The 15,829-nt window shown below is 56.3% G+C and overlaps 7 protein-coding genes across 7 annotated transcripts; 4 read left to right on the forward strand and 3 right to left on the reverse strand.

Moving 5' to 3' along the window:
- Positions 1-83: 83 nt before the first annotated feature.
- On the reverse strand, positions 84-1,946 carry BO94DRAFT_223782 (phosphatidylinositol N-acetylglucosaminyltransferase subunit A/GPI3). Its single transcript, XM_025606238.1, has 5 exons — positions 1,813-1,946; positions 1,732-1,763; positions 1,642-1,676; positions 1,194-1,582; positions 84-1,144 (listed from the first exon to the last, which is right to left on the reverse strand). The coding sequence occupies exons 1-5, from the start codon at positions 1,827-1,829 to the stop codon at positions 181-183; spliced, it is 1,437 nt and encodes a 478-aa protein (XP_025472042.1). The 5' UTR covers positions 1,830-1,946; the 3' UTR covers positions 84-180.
- Positions 1,947-2,105: 159 nt separating this feature from the next.
- BO94DRAFT_531205 (putative ATP-dependent RNA helicase DBP6) lies at positions 2,106-4,955 on the forward strand. Its single transcript, XM_025610849.1, has one exon. The coding sequence runs from the start codon at positions 2,164-2,166 to the stop codon at positions 4,738-4,740; it is 2,577 nt and encodes an 858-aa protein (XP_025472043.1). The 5' UTR covers positions 2,106-2,163; the 3' UTR covers positions 4,741-4,955.
- A 191-nt stretch (positions 4,956-5,146) lies between these two features.
- BO94DRAFT_553202 (cytochrome P450) lies at positions 5,147-6,798 on the reverse strand (the record flags this gene model as incomplete). The annotated part of the gene is made up of 4 exons (XM_025613639.1): positions 5,147-5,565; positions 5,625-6,147; positions 6,203-6,678; positions 6,726-6,798. 4 exons carry the CDS (start codon positions 6,796-6,798, stop codon positions 5,147-5,149), a joined length of 1,491 nt encoding a protein of 496 aa, XP_025472044.1.
- Positions 6,799-7,471: 673 nt separating this feature from the next.
- On the reverse strand, positions 7,472-8,971 carry BO94DRAFT_553203 (2-methylcitrate dehydratase; the record flags this gene model as incomplete). Its single annotated transcript, XM_025613640.1, has 2 exons — positions 7,472-8,562; positions 8,635-8,971. The coding sequence occupies 2 exons, from the start codon at positions 8,969-8,971 to the stop codon at positions 7,472-7,474; spliced, it is 1,428 nt and encodes a 475-aa protein (XP_025472045.1).
- Positions 8,972-9,171: 200 nt separating this feature from the next.
- On the forward strand, positions 9,172-11,137 carry BO94DRAFT_508448 (citrate synthase; the record flags this gene model as incomplete). The annotated part of the gene is given in 6 exon segments (XM_025609663.1): positions 9,172-9,308; positions 9,322-9,702; positions 9,750-9,947; positions 9,997-10,761; positions 10,812-10,894; positions 10,948-11,137. 6 exon segments carry the CDS (start codon positions 9,172-9,174, stop codon positions 10,995-10,997), a joined length of 1,614 nt encoding a protein of 537 aa, XP_025472046.1. The 3' UTR covers positions 10,998-11,137.
- A 178-nt stretch (positions 11,138-11,315) lies between these two features.
- On the forward strand, positions 11,316-13,209 carry BO94DRAFT_531208 (MmgE/PrpD family protein). Its single transcript, XM_025610850.1, has 2 exons — positions 11,316-11,738; positions 11,792-13,209. Exons 1-2 carry the CDS (start codon positions 11,496-11,498, stop codon positions 12,992-12,994), a joined length of 1,446 nt encoding a protein of 481 aa, XP_025472047.1. The 5' UTR covers positions 11,316-11,495; the 3' UTR covers positions 12,995-13,209.
- Positions 13,210-13,357: 148 nt separating this feature from the next.
- xlnD (beta-xylosidase XylA) lies at positions 13,358-15,825 on the forward strand (the record flags this gene model as incomplete). The annotated part of the gene is made up of 1 exon (XM_025609664.1): positions 13,358-15,825. One exon carries the CDS (start codon positions 13,358-13,360, stop codon positions 15,731-15,733), a length of 2,376 nt encoding a protein of 791 aa, XP_025472048.1. The 3' UTR covers positions 15,734-15,825.
- Positions 15,826-15,829: the final 4 nt, after the last annotated feature.

Here is a 15,829-nt window from a genome sequence, read left to right on the forward strand (position 1 = left end):
CGCGGGCTGGACCTTGGTTGGATTCTGAACTGAAGATGCTTAGAAATGCTTATTTTAACGAAACTTTGTATTAATGAAAACACCGCGTCTATCGATATGGGTATCGTGCTGTTTGTGTATACATAGCGAATCAAATTGAATTCGAAGAGATGGCCGTGATTGATGTAGATGCCCGTTAAATCATGACGCTGGCCCTAGACGGTCGCCTTTATATGTACTCCCGAGTTGCTTGTTCTCCTGGTGGATCTTCTTGGGCCAGCTGCGTGCTATGTCAATGTTCGCACGGGGGAACCACATCTCCAAGAAGACATAAAGCAAAAAGTCGATCACCACGCAAAGGCAAAACAGCTTGCCAGCCCACACTCCGCAGCCGTAGTACCGTTTCAGACGGTCGATGAGTGCAAAGCTTCGCACACGATCACGGCCTGCCTCCCAGCCCTGTCCAGGGTAGTAGCCGTAGAATTCCTCCGGGCTAATGTCCCCGGAGATGCCCATGTAGACACGTTCTGTACGGTGCGCCACATCCGTCCAGGAATACATCATTTTCACCTGGTCATGAAAGCGATCCGTCCGCACTTTATTTGAACGCAATGCTGCAATAGCTTTTCCGGTAGCAAGCACAATGTCGTCCTCCTCTGGTTTTGCAAAGGTTGTCATGTGCTGAGGTAGCACTTCCGGGATACCTCCCACGCGAGTACACACCACGTACAGACCACAGCTGGCAGCTTCCACCAGTACAGTTCCGAACGCTTCAGTTAAACTAGGGTGTAGATAAATGTGGCCTCGAATCATCACGTCGCGAACTTCTTCATGCCGGACAGAGCCGAGCATTTCCACCTTGTCTTGAAGCACATTTCTTTCTAGCATTTGCTCGAGATCAATGGCCTTAGGCCCTGATCCAGCAATGATGAACCGGACATTCGGGTGGGACGCAAGGATCCGAGGAATGGCGGCGATAAGAAGATCTGTGCCCTTGTTGTAGAATAGGCGGGAGATGACCACGATTGTGATGATGTCATTGGGTGCTATGGGTCTCGGCATTGGCCGCGGCTCGGGGGGTCGGAAGTTCTCTGCAACCACCGCATTGGGGATGACGGAGACCATCAACGGGTCCAAGGAGGCTCGAAGAACCGTGTTCTCTTTGCTACCCACAAAGTCAGCCGAACTCGCTACATACCCAACAATTGTCTTACCATGTATGGCTGACACAGATAACGTGGTCCACGTCGCTCAGGATGAACTTGAGCAGCTTGTTGGTGAGGATGGACGCCGCATCGGCGAATCCAAATAGGGAGTGGTCGGTAAACACCGTCCGGAGACCCATCGTGCGAGCATGAAGGATAGCTTCGTGACAAAAGCTGCTCAAACTCGCATGTCCATGCACGATCTGTATCTGCTCACGAATCACGATGTTTCGAAAGATGGGGAAGAACGAAAAGACCGTCGGCATCGTCGATTCCCGGTAGATCACAAAAAATGGCACATGGTAGACCTTGAGCCCATTTGTCAGGTATCGGACACCGGTTCGTCCTTTGTAGGCATGGGTAATGATGATGACTTTATGACCGCGATCGATAAGCTTCTATAGTTCGATGAGTATTGGCTGGCCTGAGGTTTGATGATATGGTTCGGCATGCTCACGGTCGATAATTGGTAGATGTGACTTTCAATCCCACCTATAGACATCAGCAACTGACCGGCAGACACCAATAAGAAGACAAATAGACCAACCTGGCTGGGGGAAGAAAAAGTCACTGACCATGCTGCGGAACCGTTAGTACATACTCATCTCCGACCGCAACAGACACTCACGCAATGTTGTATGGCATGATGGCGGTCAGTTGTCTTTGATTTAGCCAAATGATACCCTAGACAATGGCCATGAGATAGACTCCAGCATGTCCATGTTCGGACCAGTTCAGCATCAACCGAGGCGGTTCTGTCAGGGGTTGCGCAGCTGGCATCGATCGAAGATGCGGCGCTGGAAACGCGATGAACCCCGGATTGGTCCAGACCCTGGCGGCAAGCCAGGCGGTAGGATTCTGCCAGGACAAAGATTCCCCGCTGGAAAAGAAATATTCGGAGCTGGTTTGGCAACACCGACTGTTCAGCAGTCACGCCTCCCTATCGACTTCGCGCTGGCCCTACGCTCACACTGCGATCATGGCTGGTGGTCACTCGGCGCAGAATGACGCTGCTCGGATAAGCTCAGAAACCCCGTCGAGTACCAAGAAATCCCACAAGAGAAAGAGAGACATCGATGGCTCCGCCGTCGCTCAGTCGACACCTACCCCGACCAAAAAATCCAAGAAGAATCAGAGTTCTCCGTCCAAATCTACCCCGTCCGATGAAACCCGGAAGAAGAGAAAGCAGACTGGATCTTCGAGCGACAGTGATAATCAAGAGATATCGACCCAAAAAGAGAGTGCTGTCTCGCAGGTCGGCAGCAAAAAGACTACTCCAAGCACGGATGACAGCCTCACTAAGAAGAAGAAGAAATCCAAGGATGGGAAACGACGAACCGCATCGGTTGGTGACACAACTGGAGATGATGTCGATATGAAGGACGCGGCCTATGACGCGGACGACACCGAAGACGTCAAGGAGAAGGGGGTCAAAGGCTCGAAGAAAAGCAGGAAAAGCCCGGAGCCCGCATCATCAGATGACGACACAAAACCCGTGAAGAATAAGTTTGCCGGTATTCTGTCCAAGTTCGAAAAGTCGAAAAAGTCGCGGGAGCTGGAAAAGGCACGAGAAAGCGAGAAGGATACAGAGGCCACGGAGCCAACGACAGCAGAGCCAGTTATAGCGCAGGGTCTGGAGCCGCTACCACAACCAGAAGCCGCTCCGGAGCTGGAAGAATTGCCAACCTACTCCTCGCTTCCGCCGTGGCTGGCTAATCCTCTGCGTGCATCGGCTCAGGACCGAAGCAAATTCGCTGATTTGGGAATCGACTCTAAGCTCCTTCAAGTTCTGGAGAGCAATGGCTACAAGGAAGCATTCGCTGTGCAGTCGACGGTTATTCCGCTGCTCTTAAAAGGTCCCAAGAACCATCCGGGAGACCTCTGCATTTCCGCCGCCACAGGTTCAGGAAAGACGTTGTCCTACGTCCTACCGCTGGTTACAGCGCTGGAGTCGCTCCCTGCTCCTCGCTTACGAGGCCTCATCGTGGTGCCTACTCGGGAGCTTGTAAAACAGGCCAGAGAGGCTTGTGAGCTCTGTGCCGCTGGGTCTGGCCTCCGTGTTGCATCCGCAGTGGGCAACGTGGCGGTCAAAGACGAGCAACGTTCACTGATGCGGGTTGATGAGGTTTACGACCCGCCGACGTTCCCGCTCCCTCAGATGACGGGGGATGATTGGACAAACTTCAATCTGCAGGACTACGTCTCCGAGGCCGGTGATCTAAGCGAGACTTTACCAGGCTATGTTCACCGGCCGGAGCCTAATGTTGACATTCTCATCTGTACGCCCGGTCGTTTGGTCGACCATCTTCGCTACACCAAGGGATTCACGCTGAAGAATCTCGAATGGCTTGTCATTGATGAGGCGGATCGACTGCTGAACGAGAGTTTCCAGGAATGGGTCGACGTCGTGATGGGCTCTTTGGACGCCCGAAAGTCTCGCGAGACCTTTGGCTTTACCGGAAAATTTCTGTCCCAGCTCGGCCTCACAGTCCAGAGCAAAGAGCCGAGGAAAGTGATTCTAAGTGCCACCATGACCAGAGATGTGACGAAGCTGAATACCCTGCATCTCGCCAACCCCAAGCTGGTCGTTATTGGATCGGACGCTGCTGCAACGGATGAGGACGAGAGCGGTGTGCTTGCGCCTTCGGACGAACAGTTCACCCTGCCACCTACCTTGAAGGAGCACATCCTAACGGTGGGAGACGAGTCGAAGAAGCCACTGTATCTTCTGCGCCTCCTGCTGTCACACATTAAGGTTGAGACCAAGAGCGTCAAGGCCTCTGCATCTGATGATTCAGATTCAGACTCCAGCTCCGAGTCAGATTCCGATGACACTTCGGACGAGTCAAGCTCTGAGGATTCGGACTCGGATTCGGACTCAGATTCGGGCTCAGATACCAGTTCTGGCTCCTCGGACTCCGAGGATACCTCCGACGATGAGTCCAGCGACGAGGATGAATCTAGCGACGAATCGGAATCGTCGGACAGCGACTCGGAGCCGGAAGACAAGAAAACGCATCAACAAGGACCCACACAGACAACAGTCCTGGTCTTTACTAAATCGTCCGAATCTGCCTCACGACTGGCTCGCCTGCTGGCGCTGGTGGAACCTTCTCTGGCGGACCGCATAGGCACGATCATCAAGTCTAACAAGTCATCTGCCTCGCGCAAGACACTCACGGCGTACAGTCGGGGCAAGGTCTCCGTTATCATTGCGACAGACCGTGCGTCGCGAGGTCTGGACTTGCGGTCCTTGACGCATGTTGTCAACTATGATGTGCCAGCCAGCATTACCACGTACGTGCACCGGGTTGGTCGCACCGCTCGTGCCGGTCAGGAAGGATCTGCGTGGACGCTTGTGGCACACCGGGAGGGCAAGTGGTTTGCGAGTCAGATCGCCAAGGGAGTGGATGGGAAGATCACTCGGTCCACCAAGGTAGGAAAGGTGCAAGTCAAATTGGATAACATGAAGGAGGTCAAGGCGCGGTATGCATCCGCATTGGATGCGCTAGAGAAGGAGGTGAAGACGGGTGGGACTAAGGCCTCCGAGTCCTAGTCCCGATGACGCTGCATCAGCCATTGCTGATTACGGGTAGGCGCTACTTGTCGGACGAGTGTATATAGTTATCCCGGCATCATGCAAAGGTCCAGTTGATTTTTCTGTGGAGGGAGTGTCCTGGCTGAAGATACATGAAGAAAATCGCGCACCGTACCAACTATCAACTATTTCGAACTATAAGCATTCTACGCATCTCGCTGCTTTTGCTGGGGTGACCCGGAGTGGCCTAGCGTGGTCAGGTGCATTCTTGCTCGCCTTATCTTTGTTAGGGTGTTTGTCCCCTTTCCCCTCTCACTTCACTTCGTCCAGTGCTTTTAAACCCATCGAATAATCATTTACATATCTATTGTCTCCCATCCGATACTCCCAGCAACCGAAACTATCTATAGTCAGTCCCCCAGATCTACGCAGCAAAACACCCCACCTGCGCCCCGTACCGACTCGCAAGCGTGATAGTCAACTCCTCTTCATATGGTCTGGCATCTCTCGACTCGAGTCGCTCAAATCGCTGCGCCAACCGAACGGTTGTGTATGCCACCTGTGTCAAGGCGAATTGCTGTCCAATGCATTTACGAGGCCCGCCCCCAAATGGCAAATACATCCACCCAGGACGCAGAGTCTCCCACCGCTCCGGCTTGAATTCCTCGGCATCGGGGCCGTAGAGATCCGGCCGTCGATGAAGTGTGTATACGTCAAATGTGACATTCATGCCCTTGGACACGAAGATGGGGGACTGACCATCCGGGCCACCACCAGTTGGAAGCACGGTGTCGTTGACGGCCTTGCGGAGGTTACGGGGGATGATCGGGTAGAGGCGGAGGGCTGGACAGATCTTGTCAGTACGGATTTTCTATAGTAGGAAGGCAGGTAGGAAGACGCACTCTCATTGATCACCCAAGACACATATTTCAAATCACGCAGTTCGCGGAACGATGGCTGTCTGCCCTCCAAGCTGGATACGTCCTCCCTCACCTTGGCCCAGACGTCCGGTCGGCGGGCGAGGATGTGGAACTGGATAGACAGCAAACCGGCGGTGGTGTCCCGACCGGCGAGGAGGACATTGAGTAGCTGGTCAGTGATCTCAGTCTCGTTGCTGGTGAGCTCGACCAGTTGAGTTAGAAAGCAGTCCGGGGGTTGGACCTTCTTTTCACCGGGCGTGCTACGTGCCCGGACGGCTTCCTGCACGATTCGGTGTACATAGGCCCTGGAACCAGCGACAGCTCGCTTAAACTCGTGTTTGAAATTGGGCTGCAGGTGAATAAGCGACCCCAATCGTGCGCGAGTAATAACGCCGTCCTGAGCCTTGTGGTAGTCGTGCGAGAACTGTGTTGCAACCGGGGACCGTTCAGCCTGGAGAGTACCGACTGTCTGGCCAAAGAGGAAGTCCGTGGCAGAGTCAATAGTCTTCCTGTCAGTCAGCAACGCTATTGCTGCAAGGGGATTCTTCAGAAAAACTAACCATGCGGAAGAACAAGTCCTGCAGGTTCACCGTTTTACCACTTGCGGGGATCCAGGTGAGCAACTGACAGACATGCCGCTCAAAGATGTCCAGATCAGCAATGTTATCGCGGGTGAAGCTTGGTCGGAGTAGGCCACGCGACTTTTCCCACTGCTTTCCATCAGCTGCAAAGATGCCGTGGCCGAGCAACGGTCGGAAGGCCGTCATTCTACGCTTGCCGATGGAAAAGTCTTTGGCGTTGGTGGCCAGGATGGCCTGCAGATTCTTGGGGTCGGCCGTATGCAGCACCTCATTTCGCAGGGTGCGAGATTCGAATGTGTATCCCGTCTCACGGAACCGGGACTGCATATAGGTCAGAAGGCGGTGCTCGCGCACGGCCGTGACCGACTTGCGTAGAGCGTCGAAGCCGAGAACAGGGTCCAGATGGCGCTCCTGCGGGGGTGGAAGGCAGCCATGGCGGCGCGACTGAGCGCGGTCTGCTCCATGTCAGATTTGCTTTACTGCAAGGGGACGACGGACCTACAGTGTAACCGCAAGGAGATTTTTCTGATGGCCAGCACCAGGAGGAACAGTGCACTAACAAGGGGAAGAAGCATGCTGTCCGGTGTCAACTGAGGTGTGCAAAAGTTAGCCGGGGTAAATGCGCCATTCGGGGACATTTGAAGGGACCCCCTCAGCCTCCTCGATGGACTTACGAGGGCTATCCAAGCAGTCCGACTTTGATAGGCGCCACTGGGTTGGGACGCCTGAATCGGAGTAATTCTCGCCGTGGAGTAAGGCCGCGCCTTGGAGTCTATTAATGATATATTGTCTCTGGACGGCTGAGAAAAGCAAGGCACCACAAGGACGCAGTCAGGCAAAAGTTAAAAGGCGCCGCAAAAGTACGGGCAAAAGCAATGAAGGCGTTGATCAGTTGTGACAGCCCATGCAGTCGGGGTTGAGGCACTTTACTCCGCCCCCGGTTGGAAGCTTTTTCCGGCTGTCGAGATCAGACCTGTCCGATGTCGTCGTGGAGAATGCCGATTGGAGCCATCCCTTGCTCCTAATTTAAGTTGCATAATGCATACGAGGGCTGATAACCTGATAGATCTGACAGCTTATCACATCACCGCACATCACATTTCAATAGTATTGTTCCACTGCGGTGGGAAACTCTAATCCCTGTCTATCTCGCACTATGCACAGTTTGTCCCAAAAATCAGGCGCCACTAGACTCGCTACTGCAGAAATCATCAAGCTCCACCCCCACTCGCTGCCCTAGTGCGCCGATCAGCGACCCAGCAGGTCAACCAATCGATGCACCGGCAGCCTATCTTGATGGATCGCGTCGATCACCCGGCTGGTTTCCTCCGCCGTAAACATACCCTGCATGTTATGTTCGAACTTGGCGCGCACCTTGGGCAAAGTATCGGCGTGCATCGGGTGCCCGATGGGGTATTCGACGACGACCTCATCCAGCTGCTCTCCATTCGTGAGAAAGACGGTGAGTCCGCTGGCCCCCGACTTCTTGTGGTGATAATCGTAGGTGAACTGTGGGTCTTCAGCCATCCGGATCCGCTGGCGCAGGGCCTCGACGCGCGGGTCGTGGGCCCACGCACTCGTATCGTGGTAGTCGTCCGCCTCGATGACTGCGTTCTTGAGCAGGACCACCGACACCATGTACCGCATGCAGTGGTCGCGGTCAGCGGCATTGGTGAGCGGGCCTTGCTTGTCGATGATGCGGACGGCCGCCTCATGTGTGCGAATATCGATGCGGTCGATCTGCGTAGCGGGATCGATGCCCCGGCTCGCCATGGTCTCTGCCAGCGTCATGGCCGCCTGGACCGCGGAAATACCATGGCCTTCAGCTGTGATCAGCTTGAAGAACACCTCCTCCATCACCCGGGTCTTGAACGGCCGTGGCAGCTGCAGCTCCTTTCCTCCGAAGCTGACAGCCAGGAAGCCCCAGTTCGGTTCGGTTAGCGCGCTGGGCAGGCCAGGCTGGCCGGCGCGAGCCAACAGACACAAATGAACGGCACGCATGGCTGCATCGCCTGCAGCCCAGCCCTTGCGTGGGCCTGCGTTGGGACTCTGTCGGAAGATGCGCAGAGGGTGGCCGTCAGCCCAAGCATGGGAGAGAGCAACGGCGGCTTGTTCCTCCGTCAGACCCATCAGCCACGCCACAACTGCCGTGGAGGCAATCTTGACGAGCAGGGTGTGGTCCAGGCCCACCTTGTTGAAGGCATTCCGAACTTGGTAGCAGCCCTGGATCTCGTAGGCCTTGATCATGGCGATCAGGACCGTCCGGACAGTCAGTGGCTGGCTGGTGGCGCCCGTGCGGCTAAGCCAGTCGGCGACCGCCAGGATGGCGCCCAGGTTATCTGTGTCGATCGGTTAGCTCTTAATCCACCCAAGCTTCTGGGAATTGCAGATCCTCGGAGAGGCGGACATACCCGACGGGTGACCCCATTCGGCTCCGGGGTATGCATCATTGTGATCCAAGAAGCGAATCAAGGTGGCCATGTCGAAGGCGCCTTTGACCGGATCGAGCTGGTGACAGGTGCCCGGCAGCTTGAAGCCATAGGGGGCCACCAGGCCGGGGGTGTAAGGCCCGATCAGGGCGCGACACTCGGGACTCTGCTGAAGGGTTTCGAGTGCGCAACCGAGGGCGTCCATGAGGGCGTGACGGGCCCGGAGGATGGCCAGGTCGCTGGTCACCTCGTAATGGTAGACGTACTCGACAAGGCGAGTAATAGGCTCGTCATACTGCCGATCGGAGGAGGAAGACATGGTCCTAGGAAGCGCACGGGGAAGGTTTGAGGGGGCGATAGGCTTCGGAGGAAATGTTTGGATTGGTTCAGAGAAAGGAGGAAAGCGATGGCGAACAAAACGGACTGAAAAGGAACCGCCTTTTATGCCCGGCGGGCACATCGTGTCGGACAGCGGTGTTTGGATCGACCACGATAGTTGCTGCAGGCTGTCACTAGTCGATGGATCGAAGCTTGATCGTCGATCTCGGTCTATCCATTCGTCCTTCTGAACAATTCCGGCCGCGTCCGTGTGTTTTTTTTTCGGACAGACGGCAGCTGGCAGACGAGGTACAAATAAGTGCTTCAGATCCAGACAAGTCCAGGTAGAAGCAGGGCAACAACAGCGATTACCTTCCTTTGCAATCCATCCGATCCTTTCTTCTTCACCATGGCATACACACTGGCATCCTGGCTGGGCCGTCTCTTCGACGCCGGCAAGAGCTTCCTGCCATTGCAGGGCAACTACATCAACGCCCTGCTGGAGCAAGAGTTGCCTGGGGAGCGTGAGGGCACGCTGACCGTGCGAGACAACCGCACCGGCTCCAAGTACACGATTCCCATTGTGCGCAACTCGGTGCCGGCCATGGGATTCCGTCAGATCTGTGTGGACCGTGCCGGCAAGAGCCCTCGGCAGCAGTTCGAGGAAGGCCTTCGGGTGATTGACCCGGGGTACCGCAACACGGCGGTCAAGATGTCCAGCATCACTTACATGTATGTGTTTCGGTCCGGCGATGGTGTACGGCTACTGACCTTGCTAGCAATGGTAACGAAGGCATCATTCTGTACCGCGGTCATCCCCTGGCCTCGGTCATCGGCAAGAGCTACGAGGAGATCACCCACCTGCTCATCTGGGGCTCACTACCCACTCCCGAGCAGCGCCTGCGGTTCCAGCGTCGGATTTCCCAGGCGATGCTGGTGGTGCCGGAGAACGTGAAGCAGCTCGTGGCCACCTTCCCGTAAGCTTCCCTCCTGGCATTGTCGCGCATGCAGCTAACCTTAGGACAGACGCACGACCCCACCCATGGTGGTGCTCGGGGCGATCCTGACAGGCTACCTGGCGGACCAGCCAGAGCTGATCCCAGCGCACGCGGGTGCCAACCTTTACAGCCGACGCCCGGAGATGGTGGACGAGCAGATCATCCGCACGCTGGCAATCACGGCGGTGGCTTCGTCACTGGCTCACTGCCACATGACGGGACAGACCTTCCGGGAAGCGGACCCCAACCTGACGTACATTGAGAACATCTTGTACATGGGCCGGTTCGTGGACAACAACCCGGCGGTGACGCGGGAGAAGGCGGCGGAGATCCTGACCAAGGCCTGGTCGCTGTACGCGGACCACGAGATGACCAACTCGACGTCGGCATTCCTGCACACGTCGTCGACGCTGGCGGACCCGCTGTCGTCGATGACATCGTGTGCGATGGCGGCCTACGGACTGCTGCATGGGGGTGCGATCGACGCGGCGTACCGGGGGATGCGGGATATTGGCGGGGTTGAGAATGTGCCGAAGCTGATCGAGAAGGTGGTGAACAAGGAGTGCCGGCTGTCGGGCTACGGCCACCGGATCTACAAGCAGCTGGACCCGCGGGCCAAGTACGTGCGCGAAATGCTGGAGGAGCTGACGCGGGACCGGGACATTCGCGAGATGGACCCGGTGCTGCAGGTGGCGATGGAGATCGACCGGATTGCTAGCACGCATGAGTACTTTGTCAAGCGCAATCTGCAGGCGAACGCGGACTTGTACGGAAGTTTTGTGTACACGGCGCTGTAAGTGACTCCGACGATGGTGTGATGAAGTTTCTTACTGACGATGACAGGGGCATCAACTCGCAATTTGCGACGGTTCTGGCGGCGTGCTCGCGGGTGTCGGGTGTGATGGCGCACTGGAAGGAGCAGACTGGTAAGATAGCTTTGTCCTGAGATGGTGATTGATGATACTAACTACTCTACTAGAACGGGCACCGGATTTGTGGCGGCCACTGCAGGTGTACGTGCCCAACTGAGGTTGGGATGGGTTGATTGATGGGATTGAATTGTACAGGCAGTCTGGGTTGATCATTTGTTCGGAGTAAATTGTTTTGTTAGGGCTTCATTAGGTATCGTCTCGGGAGTCTTGATGCTCGGGATTAATAATATGCGCGTGCTTTCTTTCATCTCTCTGTTCGGGCTTAAGAACCGCCGACCGGGATCGACGTCAATAATAAGAGCTGCTATCAAGCGGGCTGCTGATGGCGGGGCGGAGGATCGGCGGGGCGCATGCAGAAGTCTGATAAATCCTGTAGTCCGTAGATAGCTCTCGCTTCTAGAAGTTAGCTTGTTGATGCATTCAGGGATAGACATCAGTCAACTGTTGATTCGGTTTTCTTTGAGACTCCGAGTCCGTCTACAGCACCGAGCCGATCCGTCTATAAGAGCTGCCTGTTCCCCTTCAGCACCTCTTCCCCAGCTCATCCATCCCATCCCATCCTATCTCATCACATCCCGTCACATTCCATCACACCATGACAGCACACACTGCCCCTGCCACCTCGGCCACCTCGGCCACTCGTACTCTAGCCACCTGGCTGGAGGACCTCTCGCCGGCCACTATTCCCGAGGAGATCCGCACGCGGGCCAAATACCTCATGCTGGATGGTTTGGGCTGTGCCCTGCTGGGCTCCCGCCTGCCATGGTCCGTCAAGGCCCACGACACCATCACGGCCATCGAAGGCACCGGCAAATGCACTGTAATCGGATGGAACGAGGTATGCCCACCCTACCAACTCACCTCAACCCCAAACTCACACCTATTCTACAGACCCTCCCCCCCAACGCCGCCGCCCTCCTCAACAGCACCTTCCTCCAAGGCTTCGACCTGGACGACGTGCACATCGAAGCCCCCATCCACGCCAGCTCCGTGATCCTGCCTGCCGTCCTCGCCGCCGCCCAACAAGAGCACCCGACCCAGCGCATCACCGGCCCGGACTTCCTAACCGCCATGGTAGCCGGCTACGAAGTCGGGCCTCGCGTAGGCTACGCCCTGGGGGGATCCCACATGCTCACCATCGGCTGGCACTCGGGCGCTATCTTCGGCCCCGCGGCCTCCGCCGCCGCCGTGTCCAAACTCCTCGGACTACCGGCGGACCAAATCGAAGATGCCCTCGGCATGGCCTGCACTCAGGCTTGCGGGCTCATGTCCGCTCAGTTCGAGAGCATGGTGAAACGCATGCAGCATGGATTTGCGGCGCGGAGCGGCGTGCTTGCTTCCTATCTCGCTCGACAGGGCTTCATGGGAATCAAGGAGATCTTTGATCGTTCGTACGGTGGATTCCTGCAGATGTTTACGTTGGGGGCGGAGAAAGAACCGAGGTATTTCCCCGAGGAGGTGTGTAAGAATCTCGGGGAGACGTGGCAGATGGAGAAGATTCGACAGAAGCCGTATGCGTTGATGGCGGGGACGCACTGCACGGTGGATTGCATTCGCGAGTTGCAGCGGTTGTATCCGGAGAGAATGGCGAAGTGGGATACTATGGTGAGGATCGAGGCGGAAATGGCCCGCGCGGCGATGAAGAAGGGCGGATGGGCGCCGCAGAAGCCGGCGACGGTCACGGCGGCACAGATGTGTGTGCCGTATGCGGTGGCATTGCAGGTGGTCGATGGGGAGATTGTTCCTGGGCAGTTTGCGCCGGGGAAGTTGAATCGGGAGGAGTTGTGGGAGGTGATTGGCAAGGTGGAGTGTCGCGAGGTGGATGAGTTTGATTATTCGTGGGCGCAGCGCGTGAGGATTACGTTTGAGGATGGAGAGGTGGTGGAGACGATGCTCAAGGCGCCCAGGGGGGTGAATCCGGAGTTGTCGAATGAGGAGGTGGTGGAGAAGTGGAGGGCTGTGACGAGGGGGGTTATTGGTGAGGAGAGACAGCGCGAGATTGAAGCTGTGGTGTTGAATATGGAGGAGGTGGACGATGTGGTGGGCAGATTGGGCGAGTTGTTGGGGCCTGAGACGGTGAATGTGCTACAGTGATGGATGCAGTGATGCAGTGAGAGAGAGAGAGAGCTTAGGGTTTGTGGAGTGAGGGATATTGGGACCTAATTGCTAATTGCTAATTGCTGCATTTCGGGGTTGAGTTAGGGCCCGAGGCTGATGTCACCCTACATACGGAGGACATCATCTATTTAGCCGCCCTGATGATGGTTATTCGGCCTAATAATAATACGAGTCCCAGTGATAATAACAAGGATCTTCTTCTTCATGTCATCAGCACGGCTAAACCCCAGATTCATTCAGGCTAAAACCCCGCGCGGAGATCCTCCGCGATCTGCCCTTAAATCATCAGAGGCCCTTCGTCTTCTGCCATACAGCATTCAATCAGTGCATTGACTCAAAATGGCCGCTCTGTTGGCCTTTGCAGCGCTGCTGCCCACTGCTCTGGGCCAGGCCAACACCAGCTATGTCAATTACTCCATTGAGGCCAATCCGGACCTGTGGCCCCTCTGCGTGGCCACTCTGCCTCTGTCCTTTCCGGACTGCAGCCAAGGTCCTCTGAGCTCGCAGCTCGTGTGCGACACGTCGGCCACGCCTTATGAACGGGCAGCCAACCTCATCTCGCTGTTCACCCTCGAGGAGCTCATTGCCAACACGGGCAACTCGGGCCTGGGGGTGTCTCGACTCGGCCTGCCTCCGTACCAGGTATGGAGCGAAGCCCTGCATGGCCTCGACCGAGCCAACTTCACCGATGCAGGGGCCTACGAGTGGGCGACTTCATTCCCCCAGCCCATCCTGACCACCGCCGCCCTCAATCGCACCCTCATCCACCAGATCGCCTCCATCATCTCGACGCAGGGACGTGCTTTCAACAACGCCGGCCGCTACGGGCTAGATGTCTACGCCCCGAACATCAATGCCTTCCGTCATCCAGTTTGGGGACGTGGTCAGGAGACTCCGGGAGAGGATGTGACTCTGGCGGCTGCATATGCCTACGAGTACATCACAGGCATCCAGGGCGATGGTTCCCATCTCAAGCTGGCCGCCACCGCCAAACACTTTGCGGGCTATGATCTGGAGAACTGGCACAATCATTCACGGCTGGGCAACGATGTTATTATCTCGCCTCAGGATCTGTCGGAATACTATACTCCCCAGTTCCACGTTGCTGCCCGGGATGCCCATGTCCACAGCGTCATGTGCTCTTACAACGCCGTCAATGGCATTCCCACCTGCGCCAGTCCGTATCTCCTGCAGACTCTCCTCCGCGACACCTTTTCCTTTTTGCCTGATGGCTATGTGTCCAGTGACTGCGATGCCGTCTACAATATCTACAACCCCCATGCATATGCCTCGTCGGAAGCCCAAGCCGCCGCGGATGCCCTCCGCGCAGGCACCGACATTGACTGCGGCACCACCTACCAATGGCACTTTAACGAGTCTGTGATTGCTGGCGAAGTCGCTCGCACGGATATCGAACGTGGTCTGATCCGGTTGTACACGACTCTTGTTCGTCTGGGGTACTTTGACTCCACCCCATCCCCGTACCGCAATCTCTCCTGGTCAGATGTCGTCTCCACCGACGCATGGAACGTCTCGTACGAGGCGGCTGTGCAGGGCATTGTGCTGTTGAAGAATACTCAAACCACTCTGCCCCTGACCTCCTCCCCAGCCAACACCAGCATTGCCCTCATCGGTCCCTGGGCCAACGCCACCACCCAACTCCAAGGCAACTACTACGGCACACCTCCCTACCTGATCAGCCCCCTCGCTGCATTCGAATCCTCCGGCTACACCGTGCACTTTGCCCCGGGCACTGGCATCTCCTCCATCAACACCACCGGTTTCTCCGCCGCCCTGTCCGCAGCCCAGTCCTCGGACGTAATCATCTACGCCGGAGGCATCGACAACACCATCGAAGCCGAAGCCCTAGACCGCGAATCCATCGCCTGGCCAGGCAACCAACTCTCCCTCATTCACGAACTAGCCACCTACGCCGGCAGCACCAACAAACCCCTCATCGTGCTCCAAATGGGCGGCGGACAAGTCGATTCCTCGTCTCTCAAATCCAACCCCAACGTCTCCGCCTTGATCTGGGGTGGTTACCCAGGCCAATCCGGCGGCGCGGCCCTCCGCGATATCCTCACCGGAGTACGTGCCCCAGCCGGCAGACTCGTCACGACGCAATACCCAGCTTCATACGCAGAATCCTTTTCCGCACTAGACATGAGTCTCCGTCCAGACAACAAGAGCGGGAATCCCGGACAGACGTATAAATGGTACACCGGGGAGAGTGTGTATGAGTTTGGTCACGGATTGTTCTATACCACTTTCGACGAACAACCCACCAACAACACTAGAGCACTAGTATTCAACATCCAAGATATCCTCTCGCAGCCCCATCCCGGCGAAGCCGTGGAAACTATCACCCAGAACGGACTGTTTAATTTCACCGCCCAAATCACCAACACGGGGACCGTGGAGAGTGATTACACGGCCATGGTATTTGCCAATACGAGTGATGCGGGCCCGGCGCCGTATCCGAATAAATGGGTGGTGGGGTGGGAGAGATTGGCAAAAATAGAGGCTGGGGAAAGCAGGGAGTTGAGGATTGAAGTGCCCATTGGGGGGTTGGCCAGGGTGGATGTTAATGGTGACTGGGTGGTGTATCCGGGGAGTTATGAAATCGGGTTGAATTTGGAGAGGAAGGTGGTGGTGAAGGTGGTGTTGGAGGGGGAGGAGAGTGTCGTGGTTAAGTGGCCCGAGGAGAGTTCTTGATGTTGTTTATTTCATAGTTGTCTTGGAAGATCAAGAAAGATAAACAAACGTTGAGGTCTGGAAGTCGAGAGGAGAGGTTCAGGAAAGGCGGCTTTG

This window comes from Aspergillus sclerotioniger (assembly GCF_003184525.1).
Source record: "Aspergillus sclerotioniger CBS 115572 chromosome Unknown BO94scaffold_3, whole genome shotgun sequence".
NCBI lineage: Eukaryota > Fungi > Ascomycota > Eurotiomycetes > Eurotiales > Aspergillaceae > Aspergillus > Aspergillus sclerotioniger.

Coding starts and splice junctions, on each gene's coding strand:
- BO94DRAFT_531208 (XM_025610850.1), top strand. CDS start 11,496: ATGACAGCACACACTGCCCCTGCCACCTCGGCCACCTCGGCCACTCGT. Junction 11,739..11,791: donor CTGTAATCGGATGGAACGAG/GTATGCCCACCC, acceptor CCTATTCTACAG/ACCCTCCCCCCCAACGCCGC.
- BO94DRAFT_531205 (XM_025610849.1), top strand. CDS start 2,164: ATGGCTGGTGGTCACTCGGCGCAGAATGACGCTGCTCGGATAAGCTCA.
- BO94DRAFT_223782 (XM_025606238.1), bottom strand. Junction 1,677..1,731: donor CTTTTTCTTCCCCCAGCCAG/GTTGGTCTATTT, acceptor TGATGTCTATAG/GTGGGATTGAAAGTCACATC. Junction 1,583..1,641: donor ACATCTACCAATTATCGACC/GTGAGCATGCCG, acceptor ATCGAACTATAG/AAGCTTATCGATCGCGGTCA.